This window comes from Spermophilus citellus (genome assembly GCF_964194105.1).
Source record: "Spermophilus citellus genome assembly, chromosome: 2".
Lineage (NCBI taxonomy): Eukaryota > Metazoa > Chordata > Mammalia > Rodentia > Sciuridae > Spermophilus > Spermophilus citellus.
The window spans coordinates 139,878,609-139,903,560 of record NC_138183.1 but is presented as its reverse complement, the minus strand read 5'-3'; the positions used below and the strand labels follow the sequence as shown (position 1 = coordinate 139,903,560).

Below are 24,952 nucleotides of genomic sequence, written 5' to 3'. Positions count from 1 at the left end.
ACTTATCAAAGTGAATATTTAAGTTGGATAAAAATTTTAGAAGACAAAAGTTCCATATCACTATTGTAGCTTTACTTGACACTAATTTTGTGCTATGTAAGAGAAACACATTTATCATCTATGTCCTTCTTCTAGATGGTCGGAAAATTCTGAAGTGGGTAAAAAAAAATTTTGGGGGGGGATCAGGGATTGAATCCAGGGGCACTTAACCACTGAGCCACATCTCCAGCCCCTTTTGTTTTTTATTTTGAGACAGTCTCACTAAGTTGCTTAGGCTGGCTTTGAACTTGTGGTTCTCCTGCCTAAGCTTTCTAAATTACCTGGACTATAGCCATGCACCATCATGCCTAACTCAAGTGGAGGAAATTCTATGTTTCCATGACTTAGTGAAGTTGCTTCCTCTTTATACATACATTTGTACCTTTTAATTAAGGCATTCCTTTATAGTGCCTCAAAAGTTCTATGACCAAACACTAATATTTCTCTTTGAGCAAGTAGAGATTTACTTGTGGGGCAAAAAAAAAAAAAAAATGCACAAAGGCCTTGTTCTCCTCTCTTCTTCTAATATATGATTCTTCTTTCCTCATTTACTTAAGTTTACTTTCCCTCAACCATATTCTAATACTTTTTGCTCTTCCAATCTATCTAGAAGCCTCCACTTTCTGAGACCTTTTATATATTTCTCAACTACAAATAAAGACACAGTTTGTATATACAGAGATTCATTTTCTTCTGGTATGATATAAAAAAATACTTCTTTCTCTAAAGATTATTAGAATGATCCCCTCAGATTTCCATATCTTTCAGTTAGGACTGAGATTCCAAGTAGGATTCTTCTGCCTGTATCTCCTCCTGATATCTACTACCTGTTTCTCCAAGGGCTTGAGCAGAGATAAAAGGCACATACAGATACAATACAACACAAGATACAAGTATACACAAAATGCAAAATGTGGAGGGAGTCATACAAATTTCTTGGAGAAGTAATAAGAAAAACCTGGATGTGGTTTGCCAAGTGTTTGGGAGGCTGGATGAATACAAAATGGTTGGCAATAAGCAAGCTGGCTTGGCTACTTGCTGGGGATTACAATTTGCCTTTATGGGCTGGCAGTTCTGAGATTTAAGTGAGGCTGATACTGACCAGGCAGTGCAGATGGGAGGAATTAATTCTGATGAGGTAAAGTAGGAAAGGTTCATGGATGAATAAAAGTGTTGCAGTAGACATTAGATTTTATCATAACTAACCAGAAAGCATGATTCATAGTTATGCTATTAAGTGCCACTAGAAATGTACAGATAAAGTATGATGAATAATCATACAGATCATAGCCACTATCAAAAAATACTGATACTGATTGACTACTCATGATTCTTCTAGGCAATTTTAGTGTGCTTAGAGAATCAGCCACCTGCAAAGGTGACTCTAAAACTGGACTACTTTTAGCATTCCTTTTCTGCCCAGTCGGTTGTTGTATACCACTCTTAGGGCAAGTCTTAAGCCAGTCATAGAGCCATCTTTCCTCTGGGGCATGAAGCTGCAAGTGTCCGAAACTTCCTTTAGGAAATATACATATATAAGCATATGTCTACATTCCTGTTTAAAAGCAAAGTAACTCAATCTTCCTATGTTAGTCTTTAATGAGGTTTCTGGAACTTTATTACATAACACCCCCAAATCAGCCACAACCTTGAATTTTTAAATGTTCTTCTGAATTAAAGACCATCCATACTTTATGAAAAACTATAGGATTCCTTCAGTGGTAAAGCACTTTATGAAACCCCTGGGTTCAACCCCCAGTACCAAAAAAGAAAGAAAAATATAGGATTCGAAGGGAACAGAAGGTAGAATCAGAAAATATGAATAGTATAGCTGTGGGTCTGGTGGTTACTGGGAATAATAAGCTATAAGGAACAGGAACCAGAGCAAGCTCTGTCATCAGAGAATTCACCAGCTGCATAGTGAAATGCCTTCTTAATTTAAAGATGACCAAATCTGAGCACTTTTGCAACTAAAAATCTCTAATGTTTTTCTATGCTCCTTGGGAGACTTGAAATAAATGGAAGGACATTGGCTCTGCTACCCTTTCACTCTCCCCGGGTAGTAAAACGTTCCCCTAATTTCCCCTACCTTAAACAAAACCTGTTTCACTTTGGCTACATCTTTCAGGCCCAGGATGCTTCTTGGCACATCCTCCCCCTTGGGTGTGAGTTTTGATTCTGCTTAAGTCACACAGCTGCAGTGACATGCTGTCTAGAAATAGTTTCTGTTGGTATTCAATCTGAACAAACCCTGGTTTCTATTTATGATACTCCCTTCTGACTCTGACTCTTTGAATCCAATCAATGTACCAAAAATAAAACTCAGATCTTGAATTAAAACAATAATAACAACAAATAGGCTATATAGAAACAAGACCTTTTTGATACATAACCTCTTTTATGCTAAGTCAAAGGCAGGAAAAAGTGTCATGTACTTTCCACTGCTATTTCTCTTTCCACCAACCTGAGCACTTACAAATATTGATGAAAACACAACTGGATGCCTCCTTATTCAGTTTCCCATAGGCTACTACTCAAAATGGAATAACATTACATTCAATTATCAAAAGAAAAAGAATGTTAAATAAACCAAAGGAAACACATTTGTGGTCTCAGACTCTATGAACTTTTCTCTACCTTCTGATATAGACATTATTTTCCCTCTGAAAACAACTGGGTACAATGAGGAAAGAGCCTTCTAGATGCCACAGTGAGAAGATGAAGATGGGCTGTAGGTAGCAATGACTGAAGATGGACTTGGGCAGGCATAATGGAGAGTCAATTGTATTACTTCTGTGGCCTGAAAGAGGCAAACATTTTATAATGTGCAAAACTGCAAAGAATTAATGGCTTCAAAGGAACAGAATTCTCACCTTGCCCCTAGACACATACTCCCTTCTCCTCAGGGCCAAGGTAATTGCACATTTCCTTCTTCCTTAGAGAGTTCTAAATTCCAAGTGAGCCAGCAGAAAAAAATTAGCTGGGGCCACAAACGCACAGGAGTTCTTCCCCTTGAGAGAACAAACATTGCTGTAAATAGCACCACTCTTAGAATCAAGTCTGACCTCTGGGAGTCACCTATGATTCCTTCCTGTAGTACTTTTTTTTCTACTTCCAGTTTATTTCAGAGTCCACTGATTCACTGATTACTTCTTGAAAATATCTTTATTTATTTATTTTTAAAAGCTTTCTTTTTTAAAAAAATATTTTTGCAGTTGTAGATGGACACAATACCTTTACATTGTTTGTTATTGTATTTTGGTGCCAGGGAGCAAACTCAGTGCATCACACGTGCTAGGCAAGTGCTTTACCACTGAGTCACAATCCAGGCCCGAAATATCTTTTTTTAGTTTCACTTCTTTCTTCATTTTCATTGTCATCACCATCTTAGTCTAAGATTTTATCTTTCCTTTTCCATATTCTAAGAGTCCCCTCCTTCCTCAATCTCTCCTGTGTACCACTTGTTAGCTTCATCTTATCATCTTGCCATCAAGAAAAAGGAAATACAATGCCTTTCTACTGTGCTGGATGGATCCTAGGCTATATGAAACATTCCAACCCCTCCATAATTCGTTCCCTCTTGTCTAGACATCTTTATCAAAAAATTTCACTCTCTAATATTTTTATAGTTTTAATTTGCAAAACAATTTTATAAGCATTGTTCATCTTACCTCCACAACAAGCCTGTGATGAGAAAAGGATAGTAGTCCCTTCCAAAGTAAATGTCTTTACTTAAGTTATTTACACGTACATTATAAAAATAAAGTGTACAAAGCATAAAAATAACAAATATATATTCTATAGACTTTTATGAAATGAACACACTATGAATCATCACCTACATCAAGAAAGAACACGATGACTATCACGCTAAGGGAATAAAGCCAGTCCCAAAAAGCCAAAGGTCGAATATTTTTGCCGATATGTGGAAGCTAACCCACAATAAGGGGGGAAGGGGAAGAACAGATATTTTGTAGATTAGACAAAGGGGAATGAAGAGAAGGGAGAGGAGGATAGGAAAAGGAAAGGCAATGGAATGAATCTGAAACAATTTTCCTATGTACATACATGAATACACCACTGTGAATCCCACCATCGTGTACATTGATTAGAATGGGTTTCTAATCAGTACAAGATACATTCCATGCTTGTATAGTAATATCAAAATGAACTTTATTGTCATGTATAATTAAAAAGAACAATAATTTTTTTAACCAATTAAAGCAATTTAAAAAAAAGAAAAAAAGATGAGCTTCCAAAAAAGTCTTTCTCATGCTCTTTCAGTTACTGCATCTACCAAAAGTAACTTCTTTCCTGTCTAATATCATCATAGGGTAATGTTGCTGATTTTTCAACTTTCTGTAAATAGTATCATACAGTGTATACTGTTTGTTTAGCTTCTTTTACCGAAAGTTGTATTTGTGACATTTGTCATGTGGATACATGTAGCAATAATTTATTGACAAGGGTCTTCCTCACTGCATCTGTTGGTTTGAGACTTAGCTATTTTGATGCAGATCAGCCTCAACCCAGGGAAATTCATTAGGTACCTGGTGGTTGAGTGTTTGCTCTCACTGTTGTATTCCATCATATAAATATGCCATAAGTGAGTTATTTATTCTACTGCTGATAGTACACACTCCTTGGAGTGGGGCTATAAAACTGTATGTATTTTGGTGAACAAAGGTGTACCAAAACTAAAACTCAGATCCTTTGAATTAAACAACAACAACAACAACAACAAATAGGCTAGATAGGAACAAGATCTTTTTGATACATTTGGAAGGGAATACTATCCTTTTCTCATCACATAACCTCTTTTATGCTAAGTCAAAGGCAGGAAAACATGTCATGTCCTTTCCCCCAACCTGAGCATTTACAAATATTGTTGAAAACACAACTGGATGCCTTCTTACTCAGTTTCTCACAGGTTACTACTCACAGTGGAACAATTATAGGTCCACATTTCAACAGGAGAGAAACTGCTGAATCATAGAATATGCAAATATTCAGCTTTAATAGTTCTGTGATTTGGGGCTGGGGTTGTGGCTCAGAAGAAAAGTGCTGGCCTAGGGGCTGGGGATGTGGCTCAAGCGGTAGCGTGCTCGCTTGGCATGCGTGCGACCCAGGTTCAATCCTCAGCACCACATACCAACAAAGATGTTGTGTCCGCCGAGAACTGAAAAATAAATATTAAAAATTCTCTCTCTCTCCTCTCTCTCTTTAAAAAAAAAAAAAGTGCTGGCCTAGCATGCGTGAGACACTGAGTTCGATCCCCAGCACCACATAAAAATTAGATAAAGGTATTGTGTCCACCTACAACTAAAGAATAAATGTTTTTTTAAAAAAATAGTTCTATGATTTCAACATGGTTTGTGTCCTCCAAGGGTCCACTGAGATTAAAGGCTTGGTCCCCTGATGCTTCTGAAAGGTGGTGGAACCTTTGAGAGGTGGGGCTCAGTGGGAGGTCCTAAGGTTATTAAGGGAATGAGGTATTCCTTGCGAGATCTCTTTGGTAATCCTTGTGAGAGTTTAGTGTAAAGCCTGGCCCCACCTGTGCTTTCTGTTTATGTTCAAGATGTGACCACTTACTAGTTCATATATGTGCTCCCACCATGATGTGCCACACCATGTAGCCTACAGGTCAAACCAATGAGGCTACCTGATCTTGGACTCTAAACCTTCAAAATTGTAAGTTAAATAAACATTTTCTCTTTATAAGAGAGCTACCTCATGCATTTCATTGCAGTAATACAAAACTGATTAATAATGGCTACTGCCAAAGAGTTTCCAAAGTGATTGGACCAATTTATACTTCTACCAGCAGTGTATGAAAGTTTTATCTTCTAACACTGTTACAAACAATTGGAACCATAGGCTATTTTATTTTAGCCATTCTAACTGGTAAGTAGTGGCACCTTTCTATGGTTTTAATTTGCACTTCCTTGTCAACAAATGAGACTAGGAATACGATCCCTTGAGAATACTGCAACTAAGAAAGATTAAGTGGTGGACAAATGAGCAAAACCTAAATTTCCTGGCTGTAACCTACTGCTTTTCTTGCTCCTCCAAATAATATTCCAAAAATATCAGTGTTCTGGCAAGGCCATCAAACATGTCACATCCTGCCTCTCCATCTCAGCTCCAACAGTTACTAGCTCTGTGACTGTGCACAAGTGACTACAGCACAGTGCTAAGAAGTAAAGGCCTCTTCTGTAAGAAAAGGATTAAAGGCACATGGTATACGCTCAACAAATGTTAAATTTTCCTCTTTCAAATGCTTCAATACTATACTTGTCAGATAATAAGTACTCTCTAACATGCCGATTTGGAATCTCAAGTTTAATCTACTTTGCTCATCTTTTCTTTTATTTTCTTCTTATAACCATAAACACATTTTCTCTCTAATCTTGCAAAGTTAGTTTCTCTTTAGGTAAATAAGATGATACAAATAATTTCAACTTGTCTGAATTCCTTTTCTTTGCTCTTCTTCATATATTGCAGCTTCCTCAATACTCTTATTTAACGAGAAAGCTTAGAAGACATCTATGTTCACTTTTATCTTGATTGCTTCAACTAAACAGTTGTTTGGCTGAAGCAATGAAAAGACTGAAATGGAGACAAATATCAGTAGATTAGCAAGAAATGTAAAAGTCTATTACACATAAATATACTTCTCCTCCTTATATTCCTTACCTTTATAATTCAAAGTATATTTCTTTTTATTATTTATTGGTACTGGAAATTGAACCCAGGGGTGCTTTATCATTGAGCTACATCCCAGCCCTATTTACTTATTTAAAAGAATTTCTTTCTTAGTTGTAGATGGACACAATACCTTTATTTTATTTGTTTGTTTGTTTATTTATTTTTTATGCAGTGCTGAGGATCGAACCCAGTGCTTCACACATGCCAGGCGAGCACTCTACCACTGAGCCAGAACCCCAGCCCCTATTTTTTATTTTTATTTATTTATTTTTTAATTTTGAGACAGGATCTTGCTAAGTTTTGGAGGCTGGACTTGAACTTGTGATCCTTCTGCCTCAGCCTCCCAAGTCACTGGGACTACAGGAGTGCACCTCTGTGCCTGGCCTGATCTGTCTTTTTCAAATGATCAAATATGCTTGGTAATTTAAAAGATATCCTTATATATGCCAGTGAAGAAAAACTTAAGACTACATGATTTCAGAGAATCTTAAAGATGGTTAGTACCTTACAGGAAATCAAACCAAATCCTCTGATTCTACAGAAGGAGAAACAGATGGACCATTGGAGAGACTCATCTATGGTAATACATTTGAGTAATAACAGCTGGATTTCAAACCTAAAACTAGCAGCTCTCAATCTGGGGTAGTTTTCATTACCCCACAGTGCATATCTTCTTTTTTTTTCTTTTTTCTTGGAAGGGTTGGAGGAAAGGAAGAAGAAAGACTATAACTGTAGAAATATACAATTTTACTACATATTACCTCTTAGCCCAGAGTTCCATGTGTAGGTTAAATATTTTCCTAGCTTTCTCTTTTGATTTCCTAGAGAAAACACTGATGAAACACACCTTTCTTATTTTTTAAGACTGCATTGCATCTCTTGCAGAAACCCTTGTAACCCTATCTGCAATCTATAATTAGAGCCTTACTAAGAGAAATCCAGAATTTAGTCATCTGCCTAAAAGTCTACATATTCATTGCTGAAAAAAAAACATGGAATACATGGGGTAGAAGCAGGCACTTTACACCAGTAGAATGATAAGAAATCTAGGTGGCTAATATGTTATAATCTAAGGTTAATATAAACAGTTTAACTAAATGATATTTGAATAATTTAGCAATGATAAGCTGTATGCCATAGTACTATATGAATTGTGGAAGCACACGAAAGTTCACTGTGATGCTTTCATAGTTTCAGACCACATTACCAGAAAGATTGTGCTATAATGAAGGCCTGACAGTATTTCCTGAGCTAAGAAGTGTGTGTGAGTGCAGACTCTGAGAGAACTGCCTTTTAAGAACTCTCATTATATAGCAACATGTTATATGGCAACACATGCAAACATTATGATGCTAATATTCCAATAAAGCTTTTAGCACAATTTAGAAGGTAATGACAGACAACTTCACACTCACTGATTACTTACCATCCAAACACTGGGCTACGTGTACTTTTCATATATTACCTAATTTAATCCTTTGGACTCCAGAAAATATTTTTATCATTTCATTTTTACAGGCCAGGAAACTAAAATTCAAAGAGATTAGGTAGTTTATCTAAGATCAAATAGTTGGAATTGAACCTAAGAGTGTCTGAGTCTAGGGCCATTAGACTTTTCCTTTATACTGTGTTGTCATCACTAACAATATTTAGAGTAGAAGCTTTTTTTTTTTTTTTTTTAGCTTCCTACCAATTTCCTTAGCACTATGTGTCTAAAACTGTGTTTGGTTCTATTTATCCATCCATCTACCAATACATCCATCCATCTACCAAATAGATATTATTATCTGTTATGTCCCAGGCATTATACTAGGTCCTAAGGATACATTGGTGAGTGAAAAAGAAAACCTCAAGACAGAGAAAAGAGTGATTAAACATTTATGCACATAGACACAAACTTACAATTGTATTAACGGATATGATGGATTAAAAGTTAGTAGCTCTGGCTGGGCGCAGTGGCTTATGCCTATTATCCCAGCAACTTGGGAGGCTGAGGCAGGAGGATCAGAGTTCAAAGTCAGCCTCAGCAATTTAGCAAGGCCCTAGGCAACTCAGTGACACCCTGTCTCAAAATAAAATACAAAAAGGTCTAGGGATATGGCACGTGGCTTAGTGCCCCTAGGGTTCAATTCTGGTACCAAAAAAAAAAAAAGGCTGTGGATTTAACAGGGGATCATTTCTGATCTTAACAAGGGCCACTTTAGTGGCATGATAGAGGCAGAAACCATATTGGAGGAAATGAGTAGTGAGCAGTAGATAGTGTAGTTTTATAAAAAATAAAACCCTGAAGGAGAGTTTAGTTTGAGAGAGAAAAACTTATAAGGAGACTATGAAAAATACATTGCTACAAAGTTTTATTTATTCTTTAAGCACTGCAGAAATCTAGAAAAGGAACATTCCAAGTGGCTGGGTAACCCAGGAAAGTGTTTAAAGAGAAGGAAAGTCTTAAGCAGAGAACCTAAAGGGATGCAGAACTGAGTTTTAAAGTACTCCATTTAGGGATATTACATGAGGGGGAGGGGGAGAGGAGGGAGGGAGAGGTCGGGGAGAGGGTGTTGGTACAGGGTAGAGGGCGGAACTGCAATCAGTCTCTCTGTGCTGTAGTTTTTCTTTTATAAAATGGAGGAAACTAAGTTTCTTGGCAAAGTTGTTAGTTGTTTCAGGATTTTGAGATGAGATGATAGTACGTGACTCACAGCAATCTAGGAAATTATAGCTAGAACTGTTTTATTAATACTATATGAGAAACAGGAAATATACTCAAACAGATAACCTTGTATACTAAAGATGGGGCATCTTATTTACTAGTGGGGCTTAACCTTCATTTCCCACAAGTATTTGACAGGCACAGAAAAAGTATCAGCAAACTTTAGTTTTGGGGCCTAATTTGAAATAAATATATTTGTCTCACAGACCTTTATAATTAATGGTATTAAATATAACCTATTGAATAAATATTTTAAAAGTCAAAATATATTCTTATTTTATATTATAGCTAATTTTGTAAAGGAGAGAAAAGAGACAGAATAAGGGATGGGGATGTGGCTCAAGTGGTAGCACGCTCGCCTGGCATGTGTACGGCCCGGGTTCGATCCTCAGCACCACATACAAACAAAGATGTTGTGTCCGCCGAAGTCTAAAAAATAAATACTAAAAAAAATAGAGACAGAATAAGAGAAATAAGGGGAAAGTAAACCAGAAAAATAAAAAGCAACTAAAATTAAGAGTGAAAAGAACAGAGGATAAGAAAGGGTAGAGATCAGAGACAAGAGGAACTACAGGCAGATGGAGAAGACACAGATGAGATGTGTGAGATCTGGACAAGGAGGACCTGCCTAGAACTCCTTGATTCCTCCACAGTCCCCCCTCACTATTTCTTCTTATAGCCCAGACCAAAGTACTCCAATGAAGCTGCCTGCTCCTCTGCCTGATCACACCAAAGCTATATCATCTGTTGCCCAGCCTGTTTCTCTTCCCAGGAGTCTTTTAATCAGTACCACACTCCGCAGCAGACCTGGCATGACTACACAGTGTTCTAAGCCCACTTCTCAGTCACTTAAACAAAAACAAAACAAAACAAACCTCCCCCTACAATTGCATCTGCTAAACTAAGGACACCTTGAGATAGAAACAAGTTTTTTTATTTTTTTATTTTTATTTAATAGAACACTAAAATATTTGGGAATGCTTGTCAGAAGGTGCCTTTATAAAACAAAAACGGGCTGCGGCTGGGGCTAGAGCGCTTGCCCAGCATGTGTGGGGCCCTGGGTTCGATCCTCAGCACCACATAAAAATAAATAAATAAATAAATAAATACAACTAAAAATAAATAAATATTAAAAAACAAAAACAAAACCAAAAAATTTTGGCAGTATTGGGGATTGGACCCAGGGTTGCTTTACCACTGAGGTATACTCCTAGTCCTTTTTATTTTTTATACTGAGACAGGGTCTAAATTGCTGACTTGAACCTCCTGCCCCCGGCCTTCCAAATCACTAGGATATAGGCACACGCTGTGGCCCCAGTCTGAAAAGCTATCATTTTTGAGAGATTGAAAGAGTGATTTTTAAAAATATGCTAAAAGCTAAATGAAATTAAATAAGGGGAAAACCCAAACTCTGAGATGATGCACCCCAATTTATTTAGTATCTCTTCTTACTGTGTGCTGAGGGCCATCTTCATTATCCCTCATGTAGAAAGGCTTGAGTGCTAATGGATACTTTATGACGAAGACTGGTATGTCGCCACAGTGCTTCACCAGGTACTTCTCATGTTCAGTTTGTAGATCAACACCCCACTGTAATGAGAAAAAAGGAATGATAATGGGAGAAGGCAGAGCTAAAATACTCAATAAAGCCCCCGAAAATAACCTGTGTCAGTTCCAAGGGCTTCTTTTCCTTGAGGCGTGGTGATGCGTAGAGCTGTCTGCTGAGGTTACACAGCTGACTAAACTAAAGAAAGATACTTGTTAAAAAGAACAGCCAAAGGCTTGGAGGGATGAAAGCTGAACCCACAGAAAAACACAAAGCTTTCTGTGTGTCTCAGGGAGCCGCATTCAGCAGGTGAATAGCACAGGCAAGAAAACAAAGTACACTTTGTAGACGAATAAAACTGACTTCAGAATTTTAGTTTTTATTAATATTGCCTTGAGCTTCTCCCATAGTCACTGTTCTTAAGTCTCAGGAAATTAAATGACGGAAGATAAAATTCCTAATATTGAGCCCAGCTTTGGCTAGATGGTCTCTCTTGGGATTTTTTTTTTTAATAAAAGAGTCAACTCATATCAGATGCTCTTTGATAAATATTTAATAGCATGTTCAATCTATTTACTCAGCAAATACTAATGTGCTTATTAAAATCTAGATATTAGATATGGTGGTAAGAAAATACTTACAATTCCTGACTTTGTGAAACTTCTAGGGTGTGAGATAAACTTTAAACTAAAATTGTACAAAGAATTAATTGATTATAAATCAAACTAGCACAGTTATGTTAAAACTTACAAAGGCATCTGACAATGGGAGGGAACTGGAGTAAGGGATATTTGAGGACAAAGGCATTACATTCTTAACATTACCTTATGATTCCCACTTGTCTGGCAGTAACTTTTCTTTTATTCTTTATTCACTTTAAACAAGAAATTTATTTAAACAATAACATGCTTGACTTCAAAGTAAAACTACCTAGGCTTTTTTTTTTTCAATTGCAATTTACTACTAAAGACAAATTGTACTACATGTTAACAGCTACATATTAAAAATACATATTAAAAAGTTATAAAAGGGGCTGGGGATGTGGCTCAAGCGGTATCGCGCTCGCCTGGCATGCGTGCGGACCGGGTTCGATCCTCAGCACCACATACAAAGATGTTGTGTCCGCCGAGAACTAAAAAAATAAAAAATATTAAAAATTCTCTCTCTCTCTCACTCTCTCTTTAAAAAAAAAGTTATAAAAATCTTCTTGATTTTAAGATGACAAATGAAAAAACACTAAAATTCTAACAATTAAACAAGGCATGTAAAAAAAATTTTTTTCCCCTTTTGGTATTGCAGATAAAATCCAGCATCAACTCTACGACTGAGCTGCATACCCAGACCTATTTATTTTTTTATTTTGAGACTGTGTCTCACTAAATTAATGAGGCTGACCTTCAACTTGTGATTCTCCTGTCTCAGGCTCCAGATTTGCTGGGATTACATGTGTGTACCACTATACCCAGCTAAGTATACAAAGATTTTTATGTTGTTGTTGTGAAAACAGTGAGAGCAAAATAACTTACTCAAATATAAAGAGTTGAATTAGTATACCAGTAATGGAGAAAGCAGGTATTTTCACAGAACCAATACAGAATCAATATTTTTCCCTATCATATTTCCATTTGATGCCAACCAAAACATACTATTGTCCAGTTAGTTTAAAAAAAAAAAAGGAACGTATTCCTTCAAGGACACCAGTACTTTATGTACAATAAAGGAATGGAAAGGGGAAAAAATAGAATAGAGAAAACAATACTGTAGTAGTCAGGACATGCTGGAATCAAATTGCAATTTTCTGATTGAGAATGTATTCTTGGTCTGTAAGAACAGAGTTCCGGAATAAAGTAGCAGGTTCCCTTCTTATAGACTACCTGTGCTTGCTGCTGCAGCACATCAGTTGTATCTCCATCCTCTATTTCCAGCTGTGTAGGTGTGTTTCACTAATTGCTACTCATGTAACTGGAAATTGATCTACCTCATTAAAAACCCTGTCCACAATAGGCTTTTACCAGTTCTCTAAATGGTTTGTGCCTCTTAATCTTAAACTGCACACCATGGAACCCATCCTTCTCCTGCCACCTTCAAACTGACATGATTGTTAAAGTCTTGAGTTCATTCTTGGGCTTTTTGTCAGCCATAGCAAGTTCCAGAGTTTCTTCAGTTGTTGTTTTAACGAAAGAGGAACCAGGTCCACACCAAAGGTGCACAAGAACAGTGCAAGGAGCAGTAGAAGGCGGCAGCAGTGGTAGATGAAGAAGAGGCATATGCACCTGCCTGGTAATATTTAAAGTACAGGAATAAAGGACTGGAATAGAAACAAAGACACTGCCTCTAACACTGGGGCTCTCTGGGCCTATATTTTTGCCAGTAGAATAAAGGAGATCCTGTACAGAAATGAAGAATAGAATAGGGGTTGCCAGGGTTTGGGGCTGAGGGAAATGAACAGTTGTCATTCAAAGGGTATAAACTTTCAGTTATAAGATGGACAAATTCTGGGGATCTAAATTACAGTGTGGGTGATGATGGATATCTTCATTAACTTGATTGTGATCATTACATCATGCATACATGTCAAATCATCACCTAGTGTACCTTGAATATATACAACATGAAGCAATTAAGTATTAAAAATGAAGGAGTTCTTAAAAAGGAGCTATTTGGCCTGTAATCCCAGTGTCTTGGGAGGCAGGAAGATTGTAAGTTCAAAGCCAGCCTCAGCAAGGTGCTAAGCAACTCAAGGAGACCATGTCTCTAAATAAAATACAAAATAGGGCTGGGGATGTAGTTCAGTGATTGAGTACCCCTCAATCCAATCCCTGGTATCCCCCAGTCCTCCCCCAAAAGAGCTATTTGAGAGGCTCAAAATTAAGTCTATAAAGTTCAACTGAAAAAGAAACTTGGTTAATATGTTGACTAACCTTATTTCATCATATAACCTCTTTTATCTGTTACCTTTTAAAATCATTCAGAATAAATTTTGGGAAATAATTAACCATTTGATTTCCACAGTAATATTATATGACTATTATTCTTTTTTTAGGATTTTCTTATTTCTCAACTTGGTATACTCCTTTGTAATCCTTCAGGCACTGCTATTTCAAATGCTACCATTTTATTTCAATTTATAATTTTATATTTTTTTCATCTTAAGTATTTTAACAAGGTCCAGCAAAGGTATAGAAGAACGAATACTATATGTTGCTAGTAAGAGAAATAGTTTATTTTGAAGAAATTTTTTTTTTCTTTTATGTGCCAGAGATTTAACCCAGGGGCACTTTACCTTCAAATCACATCCCATATCCCTTTTTATTTTTTGTTTTTGAGATATGGTTGCATTAAATTGCTTAGGGTCCTGATAAGTTGATGAGGCTGGCCTTGAACTTGCGACCCTCCTGCCTCAGGCTCCTGAGCCACTGGGATTACAGGCATGTATTACTACACAATAAGAGGGAAATATATTACACACATTCACACATTACAATACTACCTCTGGAGTGAAGGTAAAGTTCTGTGATGCTCGCTGTAAGATCTCTATGGCCTCCGTGTAAGAAATGCTGTAGGAAAACAAATAAAAGCAGAGAAAGGTTAACACTCAAGCTAGAGGATGTGGGTCACTGGGGGTGTGCCCTAGAAGGGCTCAACTTCCCAGTGGCCCCTTCCCCCCTTTCCCTCTGTTTTCTGGCTGTCATAAATGGATTTGCACTCCTCCATCATGCCCTTCTGCCATCATGTTCTGTATCTCCTTGGGCCTAAAGCAATGGACTTGGCTGACCATGGACTCAATCTCTGGAACCATGAACCAAAATACACTTTTCCTCTTCTAAGTTGGTTTTGTTAAGTATTTTGGTCACAGTAACACAAAGGTAATATAATAACTGGAAAGAGTTTCATTTTATAGTATAAATAAAATCCCCAAAGCTATGTTTTGAGTAATAGGTTTTATTTTTAAGATGAAAATTCTATTCAAATTAAAACTTAATATTAAATAATAGGTAATATCTAAGGTAATAATGGTGATGGCAGTGGTGGTGTTTAGTAGAATTTAAAAATTAGTACTTTATAGAAAAGAAAATGAAGCTTAGAGAGGATCAGTACCTTGCCAAACATCAGTCATAAAAAGTAAGTAATATACAGTGATCTCCTAACTCCAAAATCTAAGTTTTCAACTGCTAAGATACTTGGAGTTTCATATGTTTGATCAACACATTGAGTTCTTCCCCTGATTCTACCACTTACTAGCTATGTAAATCACCTCAACTCAGTGAAAGCATGTTATTAATTTTTGTAATATGCTATACAAACATTAAAAATTAAGTATTCATACTTGTAAAAGGAGATTGGACTACCTTGTCTGGAGTTCTTTCCTGCTTAGACATTCTATTGTTCTATTTCATCAATTACTTTATATGACCTACCAATTACACTGAGAAATATTAAAAGCAGTCAAAATGGGAAGCAGTAAGATTTTATAACATTGTTACTATTCCATTATCAAGTCAAAATGACTCTAAATATTGCTGTTTTATTTCTCCAACACCTTAATTTAGGGCAAAGATTCAAGTTCAAATTATAGTCTGACAATGGATTTCCTTAGTGGCCTTCAACTCTCTCTACTATTTTTTAAAAAAAATATATTTGTTTTTAGTTGTAGGTGGACACAATATCTTTTATTTTATGTGGTGCTGAGAATCGAACTCAGTGCCTCACGCGTGCTAGGCGAGCATGCTACCACTTGAGCCACATCCCCAGCCCTCTTTTTCTTTTTTTTTTTTTTAAAGAGAGAGTGAGAGAGGAGAGAGGGAGAGAGAGAGAGAGAATTTTTTTTTAATATTTATTTTTTAGTTCTTGGCGGACACAACATCTTTGTTGGTATGTGGTGCTGAGGATCGAACCCGGGCCGCACGCACACCAGGCTTGAGCCACATCCCCAGCCCCCTCTTTTCCTTTTTTAAAAAAAAATATTTTTAGTGATGAACACAACATCTTTATTTATTTATTTTTACATGGGGCTGAGGATGGAACTCAGTGCCTCACATGTGCAAGGCAGGTGTTCTACCACTGAACCACAACCCCAGCCCCCTATTTTACTTTCTTTCTTTTTTTAAGTTGTATGGACACAATACCTTTATTTTATTTGTTTATTTCTATGTGGTGCCAGGGATTGGATCCAGTGCCTCATGCATGCTAGGCAAGTGCTCTACCATTGAGCCACAATCCTGGCTCCCCTATTTTTAAATATTTCTTCTTTCTAGAGACCATTTCCAATGTGCTTTCTAATGAAGAAAGGAGAAAGAGACATTTTGACACAGCATGACACAGCATCAAACTATCTTCATATTTCAAATTTTTCATTGTTGAATGAAGACAAGACACTATTCTAAAATTGTTAGAGGAAAACTGCCAAGGTAAAGAGATTAAAATTGACATTCTGTAGTTGTGCATCCTTATAATCCCAGCAGCTCGGGAGAGTGAGGCAGGAGGATCCCAAGTTCAAGGCTAGTCTCAGCAAAACTAAGGTGCTAAGCAACTCAGTGAGACCCTGTCTCTAAATAAAATACAAGATAGGGCTGGGGATGTAGCTCAGTGATTGAGTGCCCCTGAGTTCAATCCCCAATAACCCCCCATCCTCACTGACATTTCTTTGCCTTAAATTCACAAAGACAAATAAATTGAGAGCAAATAAAGAAGATAAGTACTCTATATATTTTCAAAATCTTTTAATAGTATAAAGGAAATGTAAAAGAACTGAATCCTACCTGAACTTCTATTGCATAGGGGATAAATTCACTGTACAGGTCCCTTGATACATTTTGATATAGAACAGTTTTAACAGACACTGAAGGATACACTGAATTCTATTTATTCAAAATGATACAGGCCATGTGGAGTCTGCATGGATTAGACAATTAATGGTATAGATCACGTAAAAGACAAGTTTCTTTGTTTTGCCAACTCCCCCTTTTTTCCCTCACATTAAAGGATTAGTCACAGGTAGATTCAGTTATACCTAAAATGTACAGGAACTTCAGAATCCATGCCTTGGGGAGCATGAAGCAGCCAGAGTGATGACGGCAGTAGGGAGGGTACCGCCATACAGACCACTTCCCATCTCATCGCTCATTACATTAATGGAATATTCACTGCCAACACACTGCCACCACCCCATTACGCTTTCTGTGCCCACTCTTAACACTGTGAAAGTATTGTCTGACTTAAGAAGTCTATGTTAATCAGTATCTTTCCCTTCCTTCCAAATAATACAAGGACTAACACACTTCAACTAGGACACTAACACTAACACTTCAACTAACACACTTCAACTTCACTATATGGTGTCACATGATATTAAGGTCCAGGATTTTAGTTCTAAGATGAAGGATCCTCTCCCCAACCAACGATGTGAAAATATTATTTTATCATCCTATTGTCACTATTGTTATTAGAATTTCTTGGGGATCTAATCATTCTATATGTTATTTCTGTGGTGGTTGCTTATGGTAGAGTATCCCCCCTGCCTCCATAGTAGGCATTATAAGTAATCTAGAGGTAATCTAAAGTATACAGGAGGATGTGCATAGGTTTTATGTAAATTCTATGCCGTTTTACGTAAGGAACTTGAGATCTATGGGTTTTTTTATCCATAGGGGGTCCTGGATTGAGACTCCAATGAAATCCTTGACAGGTACTAAAGAATGACTACTTAAGTTGAATTGTAGTAACACAGCTCATTAATTACTATGTTCATTTATCTTGGCATGACTTATTAATTTATTTATTCATGACACACTGATTATCAACTATAAATAAACCAGACATAAGAGCTATAAACATAACTAGAACTTGAGTCTTGCCACAAATTTGGGGAGTGTGAGAAAAAAATACATAAACAAAAAAATTATAACTCAATGTGATAAATTCAATGATAAAGTACAAATAGAGTTCAGAAAAAGAATAATGTCTACTTACATTAAAAAGTTGTTTTTTAGCATATGTTCTAATCTGTCCTTGGTAAGAAAAGACAAAAATGAAAAAAATTTCAAAATGTAATTATATTCATTATGTGTAATTTAAGATACTTAGAGAGCAGCTTTATCAGGCTTTATCTACAAAACTAGTTACCTTGTATCCAGGAGCTATGAATTTGTGACAGAGCTCAACATCTTCAGGACAATTTGAAAGAACCGTCATTGTTGTGGTCTTGAAGAGTCCTTCCATAATCTAATGAAAACGACACAGAATTGCCTGAAGTGAACAACTTATACAAAATACCTCTGAAGACCGCTCTCCAGGTTTCAGTGACTATAAATCCATTAATCTTCTTAATCCCTGAAAATACTGTGGCAAAGTTGTTCAGTTTTCCAGGCAGCTCAATTTCTTCTCACAGAGGAAGAAAAAAGGAAAGGAAGTTTGAATTTTGTGCTAACAGTTTCAATACTGGTACTGAAGTGAGATATGAAATGAACAGTTTTAACTGACTGATGTCTCAACTGAATATCTATAAGCCCACTTGTAGAATCAGGACAACAGTAGTGCCTACTTTACAGGACTGTTGTGAGAATTAAAATGAGATAATCCATGTAGCAGGCTTGGCTTAGTACCTGGCTCACAGAAGCACAGAAGTATTAACTGTTGTGAAGTATAAGAACATTTTGAAAAGGGGTTCTGTCAGTCATTGGTAAATGAAGTAAACTTTAAAATCCGAGAGACAATGAGACATATCTAAACATCAATGTTTAATTTTTGTTTGGTATAAAGCATAAAGTAAAAATAATATGAATCAGCATATAATTTAGGATTAAATTTACCAGGGTATCCATAGAAGCCTCATGGGAGAAACTTTTTCTGAGAAGAAAATAGTAACTGGAATGGAAGATATTTCTTTTTATTTATTTTTTATTTTAAAATTTATTCTAATTAGTTCTACATGACAGTAGAATGCATTTCGAAATCTTTTACACAAATGAAGCACAACTTCTTCCTCTGGCTGAACATAGTGCAGAGTCATCCCAGTAATGTAATCATTACATGTATATAGGGTAATAATGTCTATCTCATTTCACCATCTTTCCCACCCCCACACCACCTCCCCTTCCCTCATTCCCCTCGGCACAATTCAAAGTTCCTTCACCCCCACATATGGATTATCATCTGCTTATCAGAGAAAACATTTGGCCTTTGGTTTTTTGGGTTTGGCTTATTTTGCTTAGTGACTTTCTCCAGCTCCATCCATTTATCTGCAAATGCCATAATCTCATTCTTCTTTAAGGCTGAGTAATGTTCCATTGTGTATATGTACTACATTTTCTTTATCCATTCATCTGTTGAAGGGCATCTAGGTTGGTTCCATAGTTTAGCTATTGTGAATTGAGCTGCTATAACCATTGATGTGGCTGCGTCACTGTAAAACACTGATTTTAAGTCCTTTGGTTATAAACTAAGGAGTTGGATAACTGGGTCAAATGATGGTTCCATTCCAAGTTTTCTGAGGACTTTACATACTGCTTTCCATAGTGGTTGTACCAATTTGCAGTCCCACCAGCAATGTATGAGTGCACATTTTCCCCCACATCCTTGCCAACACTGTTGCTTATATTCTTGATAATTGTGGAATGGAAGATATGTCTAAAATCTTTTTAATCAAAGTGGTAGAGCACATGCTTAGCATTATGGTTCAATGCCCTATACCAAAAAATAAAAATCCAAAGCTAAAAACTAAAAGTTTTGGTTTGAAATCAGTGAGATCCCATGAGGCCCTCCAGATGTTTAACTCATAAAAACACACACATTTATAAAGTATAGGCTGCCTCAAATGGAGGGGTGTTTCTTTTCTTCTGTTGCAATACTGACATGCCTTACCCAGACTGGAAACAAAGTGGGGCACAACTGTATATGATCAGATATAGGAAAACATTTAAATACCAAGTGGCTACATTAATGCCATTTATTATTAATCCCTTGCTAAGCTATACCACATTACTGGTTTATTCTCTAAATGTCTGTTATTATTGTCATTTATCCATCCAAACAACATGTATATCTAATACATGGTGAGCATGTATTAGATATGTTTCTAAGGTACTGACAGTGTAAGATAGCAACAACAACTAATATGAAAGGTGGGAAGAAAAGTTAGAATCCAAGACAATAATAAAGACAAAATTGAAGGGAACAAGCAAAACTTCCTGAGGGCCTTGTAATCTAAGGAGAGAAGAGTTGTTTAACTGTAGACTTGATGTAAAAAAAGTAAAATAAACTATTTATTACAATAACAGAAATAGAATGTATAGAATTTAAACCAGTGGAAGAAAATAAAGAAAATCAGATGAAATCAACAGAGAGGAGAATAGCAGTAAGAAATAACTTGATGAAAAGGCTAGTCAGATGCTAAAGGTTCTTTACCTTGAGCTATGTCACCTACCAGTCCAGAAGTGAGATAAAGAAATTTATGATGGGTTATATTCCTCAGTTACTAAACAAAGCAGCACATACTGGAAGGGAAAAAAGAAGCTGGATTGGACAGTACGCCTGGACTGTCAAGGGACTGTTATGGTTTGGATGTTAGGTGTCCCCCAAAAGCTCATGTGTAAGTAAGTGCAAGACAGTTTAGAGGAGAAATGAACAGATTATGAGAGACTTTACCCAATCAGTGGATTGATCCCCTGATGAGATTAACCGAGTGGTAACTGAAGGCAGGTAGGATGTGGCTGGAGGAGGTGGATTATTGGTGTGCCTTGGGGTATATAGTTGGCAAGTGGTGAGTGGAGTTTCTCTCTGCTTTCAGATCACCATGTGAGCTGCTCCCCTCTGCCACACTCTTCTGCCATGATGTTCAGTCTCACCCCAATCCCCAAGGAAAGGAGCCTGCTGTATATGGATGGGACCTCTGAAACTGCGAGCCCCCAAATAAACTTTTCTTCCTTTAAATTTGCTCGTCAGTTCTTTTAGTCACAGCAGTGAAAAAGCTGACTAAAACACAATACACCTGTTTATAAAATGAAGACTCTGATCACTGAGGTTGTTAAATTTGTGTATTTGTGAGCAGTAAGTAAATATCCATTTGAAAATGAGTATAACTGACTTCCCTAACCTTGACTTTTAGACTACACTCTGTAAATGTAGTTGACGAAAACAGAAACTCAACTGAAGAGTTAACATAACTTTAAGATGTTTTAAAAATGTATTGCTCAATGGCACTAAACGGTATTTATTAGTTGCTTTGTAACTCATGAGGGGAAATGACTCTGAGTTACAACATTCTGATTTAATATTTATGAGACTACTCTTCACTAAGATGATAATTTCCACAGAATACAATTTATAAAGAAAAAGAGAAGTGGGACATTACTTTTGGGGGCAGTATACCTTTTCCTTCTCTCTTTAGGGGAAAAGTTTGTATTCTATCTAAATCATCAAACAGTGTATGCTTTAAATACCAACAGTAGAGTACAATGATTCAAGCAGCAAATCAGTGACACCAAAACTTGAATATTCTTCTGATTTAAATGCCTAGTTATTAGATTCAAGGAGATCAGCATTAAAATTCACAAAATCAAAGAACTTTTTGTGTAATTATGTAACAAATTATCCAAACTGGGGTACTTCTGAGAATGAAAAGTAGAAATATTTTATTATAAAAAAACCCATAAAAATTGAATATGACAATGCTAGGTGATTGTCCAATATGTTTATATATTGTGTAATGTTTGTATCAGGTTAAACATACCTATTTTCTCAATCATCAATAATTTTAGAATTATTTTTTCTAATTCTGTGAAGAATGTCATTTGTTCATGGTGAAGATATTCAATATCCAGTTTTCTAAGACATATACTACATAATTTATATTGTCTTTAGTTACCATTAATATGCAATTCCATACCAAACTTCTATTCCTATTTCACTGTAACTTAGTATCCATTGGTCAACCTTTCCCCATCCCTCCTTATCCCTAACTATTCTTACTGGGATGAGGCAATATCTGGTTTTCATTTGCATTTCCCTGATGATTTTTTCATACATCTGTTGGACATCATATGTCTTCTTTTGAGAAATCTCTATCCAGGTCTATTGCCCATTTTTAAATTGAGTTTTTTGCTTTTTTCTTACTAAGCTTTTGGAGTTCCTTATATATTTTGGATATTAACCCCTTGTCATATGTATATAGTTTGCAAATATTTTCTTCCATTCTGTAGTCTGTCTCTTCATTATGTTGCTTGGTTCCTTTGCTGTGCAGAGACTTTTCAGTTTGATAAAATCCTATTTTTGTTTTTATTTCCTATATTTTTGGAGTTTAGTCCACAAAATCCTTACCCATCCTGATGTTCTGAAGGTTTTTTCCCAGTTTTCTTCCAGTAGGATTCAATTTGCTAGTTTCAGTTTTTATAGTTAAGTTTGGAGATTGAACCCAGGGCCTCATATATGTTAGGCAAGTATTCCACACTGAGCAACACCTCAGCCCACACATTTAAGTGTTTAATTAATTTGAGTTAATTTTTTCTTTTGATACCGGGGATTGAACTGAGCCACATCCCCAGCCCTATTTTGTATTTTTTAATTTAGAGACTGGGTCTCACTGAGTTGCTTAGCACCTTGCATTGCTGAGGCTGGCTCTGTACTCGTGATCCTCCTGTCTTAGCCTCTAGAGCTGCTGGGATGTCAAGCATATGACACCATACCAGGCATGGGTTGATTTTTGTTAGTGATAAGATGTAGGAGGTCTAGTTTTATTCTTCCGCATGTGGATACCCAATTTTCTCAGCATGATTTACTGAAGATACTGTCTTTTCTCCAATGAGTGTTCTTAGCACCTCTACTGAAAATCAACTGGCTGTAGATGCATGGGGTTATTTCTCTATGCTCAATTCTGTTTTGGTCTGTATGTCTGTTTTTATGTCAACATCATGTTTTTATTACTATTGTTTTGAGATATAGTCTAAAATCAAGAATTGTGATACCTCCAGATTTGTTCTTTTTGCTCAAAACTGCTTTGCCTGTTTGGAGTCTTTGGGGCTTCCATGAATTTTAGAATTATTTTTTCTAATTCTGTGAAGAATGTCATTGGTATTCTGATGAAGATTGTATTGAATATATAAATACTTTGGGAATTATAGACCTTTTAATAATATTAATTCTTCCACTGTGAACATGGAAAGAACATAAACATTTTTTGTGTCATTTTTTTCCATAGGAGTTTTGCAAATTTTTTTTTTTTTTTGGTATAAGTCCTTTTCCTTCTTGGTTAAATTTATTCCTAGGTATTTTATTTTTTATAGCTATTGTGAACAGGATTCCTTTCATAATCTTATTAGCAATCTCATCACTGGCATATAAAATGCTTATGTTAACATTAATTTTCTATGCTGCAACTTCATTGATTATTTTATCAGTTCTTGTAGTTTTTTAGAGTCTTTAGGTTTTTCTATATAGAATCATAGCATTTGTGAACAGGGATACCTTGATTTTTTCCCTTTCTATTTGTATGCCTTTTATTTCTCTCTCTTGACTAATTGCTCTGGCTAAAACTTCCAATATTATGTCAAATAAGAGTGATAAGAGTAGTCACCTTGTCTTGTTCCAGACCTTAGGAAAAATGCTTCCAGCCTTTGCCTGCTCAGTGGTATGGGTTTGTCATATACAGCTTTTATAATATTTATTTTGTACCTAATTTGTCCAAAGTTTTTTGCATTGAAGCAATGTTGAATTTATCAAATGCTTTTTCTGTATCTACTGAGATGAACATATGATTTTTATCTTTCATTCTGTTGATGTGATGTATTATATTTATTGATTTGCATATGTTGAACCATTTTTGCATCCTGGAATTGATTCCACTTGATTATGGTCAGTATTCTTTTTATATGGTTTGGGATTCAATTTGCTAACTTTTTATTCAGAATTAGGTATTTTAAAAAAATATTTTATTTTTAGTTGTAGATGGTCACAGTACCTTTATTTTATTTATTTATGTGGTGTCGAGGATTGAACTCAGTACCTCACACATGCTAGACAAGAGCTCTACCTCTGAGCTACAGCCCCAGCCCATGAATTAGTTATTTTTATTTAGACTTTTTGCATTCAAGTTTATTAGGGATAATGGTTTACAGTTGTCGGGTGTGTGTGTGTGTGTGTTTGTGTGTGTGTGTGTATGTGTATATATGTGAATGAGTGACTGGTTTCAGGGTTAGGGTGTTGCTGGCCCCATAGCAAGAGTTTAGAAAAAGTCATCTCAATTTTTTTAATTTGTAAAGAACTAGTATTAGTTCTTCCTTAAAAGTTTGATATAATTCAGCAATGAAGTCACCTGATTCTGGACTTTTCTTTGTTGGTAGACTTTTTATTATCAACTCAATCTCATTGCTAGTAAGTACTCTCAGTTTTCTATGTCTTCATGGTTCAATTTTGATAGGGTGAATGTGTTCAGAAACTTAGCCAATTTGTTTTCTAATTTGTTGTTCCAAACAGTATCTAATGACTGTTTGTATTTCTGTGGTATCAGTTGTAATGTCTTCTTTTCATCTCCAATTTTATTTACTTGGTTCTTTTATTCTTAGTATGGCTAAAGATCTGTTGATTTTGTTTACCTTTTCAAAAAAACCAACTCTTTATTTGTTGATTTTTGTATTTGTAAAGTCTCTATTTCATTTATTTCTGCTCCAATCTTTGCATTTCTTTCCTTCTATTAATTTTGAGATTGGTTTGTGCTCATTTTCTTCTAGATCCTTAATACATATCACTGTTTACTTGAAATCTTTCTATTTTTTGATGTAGGCATCTATTGCTATGAACTTCCCTCTCAGTACTGTTCTTACGTTTTGGCATATCATGTTTACATTTCATTTGTTTCTCAAGAATTTGAAGATTTTTATTTCTTCAATGACTCACTGTTCAGTAGCATGTGATAAGGCTCTATGAATTTTGTATAGTTTCTGACATTTCTTTTGTTAATTAGT

At 36.0% G+C, this 24,952-nt stretch overlaps 1 protein-coding gene across 5 annotated transcripts in view; it reads right to left on the bottom strand.

The window, feature by feature from the left end:
• Positions 1-24,952, bottom strand: part of LOC308642398 (asparaginyl-tRNA synthetase-like) — an 88,045-nt gene that overhangs the window by 17,002 nt on the left and 46,091 nt on the right. For all 5 annotated transcript variants that reach the window (XM_081281275.1, XM_081281277.1, XM_081281273.1 and 2 more), the window contains exons 3-6: positions 18,123-18,221; positions 17,970-18,007; positions 14,491-14,557; positions 10,907-11,044 (exon numbers count right to left, since the gene is read on the bottom strand). In XM_081281275.1, coding sequence (XP_081137401.1) covers positions 10,907-11,044; positions 14,491-14,557; positions 17,970-18,007; positions 18,123-18,221 — 342 coding nt within the window. The remainder of the gene's footprint in view (positions 1-10,906; positions 11,045-14,490; positions 14,558-17,969; positions 18,008-18,122; positions 18,222-24,952) is intronic.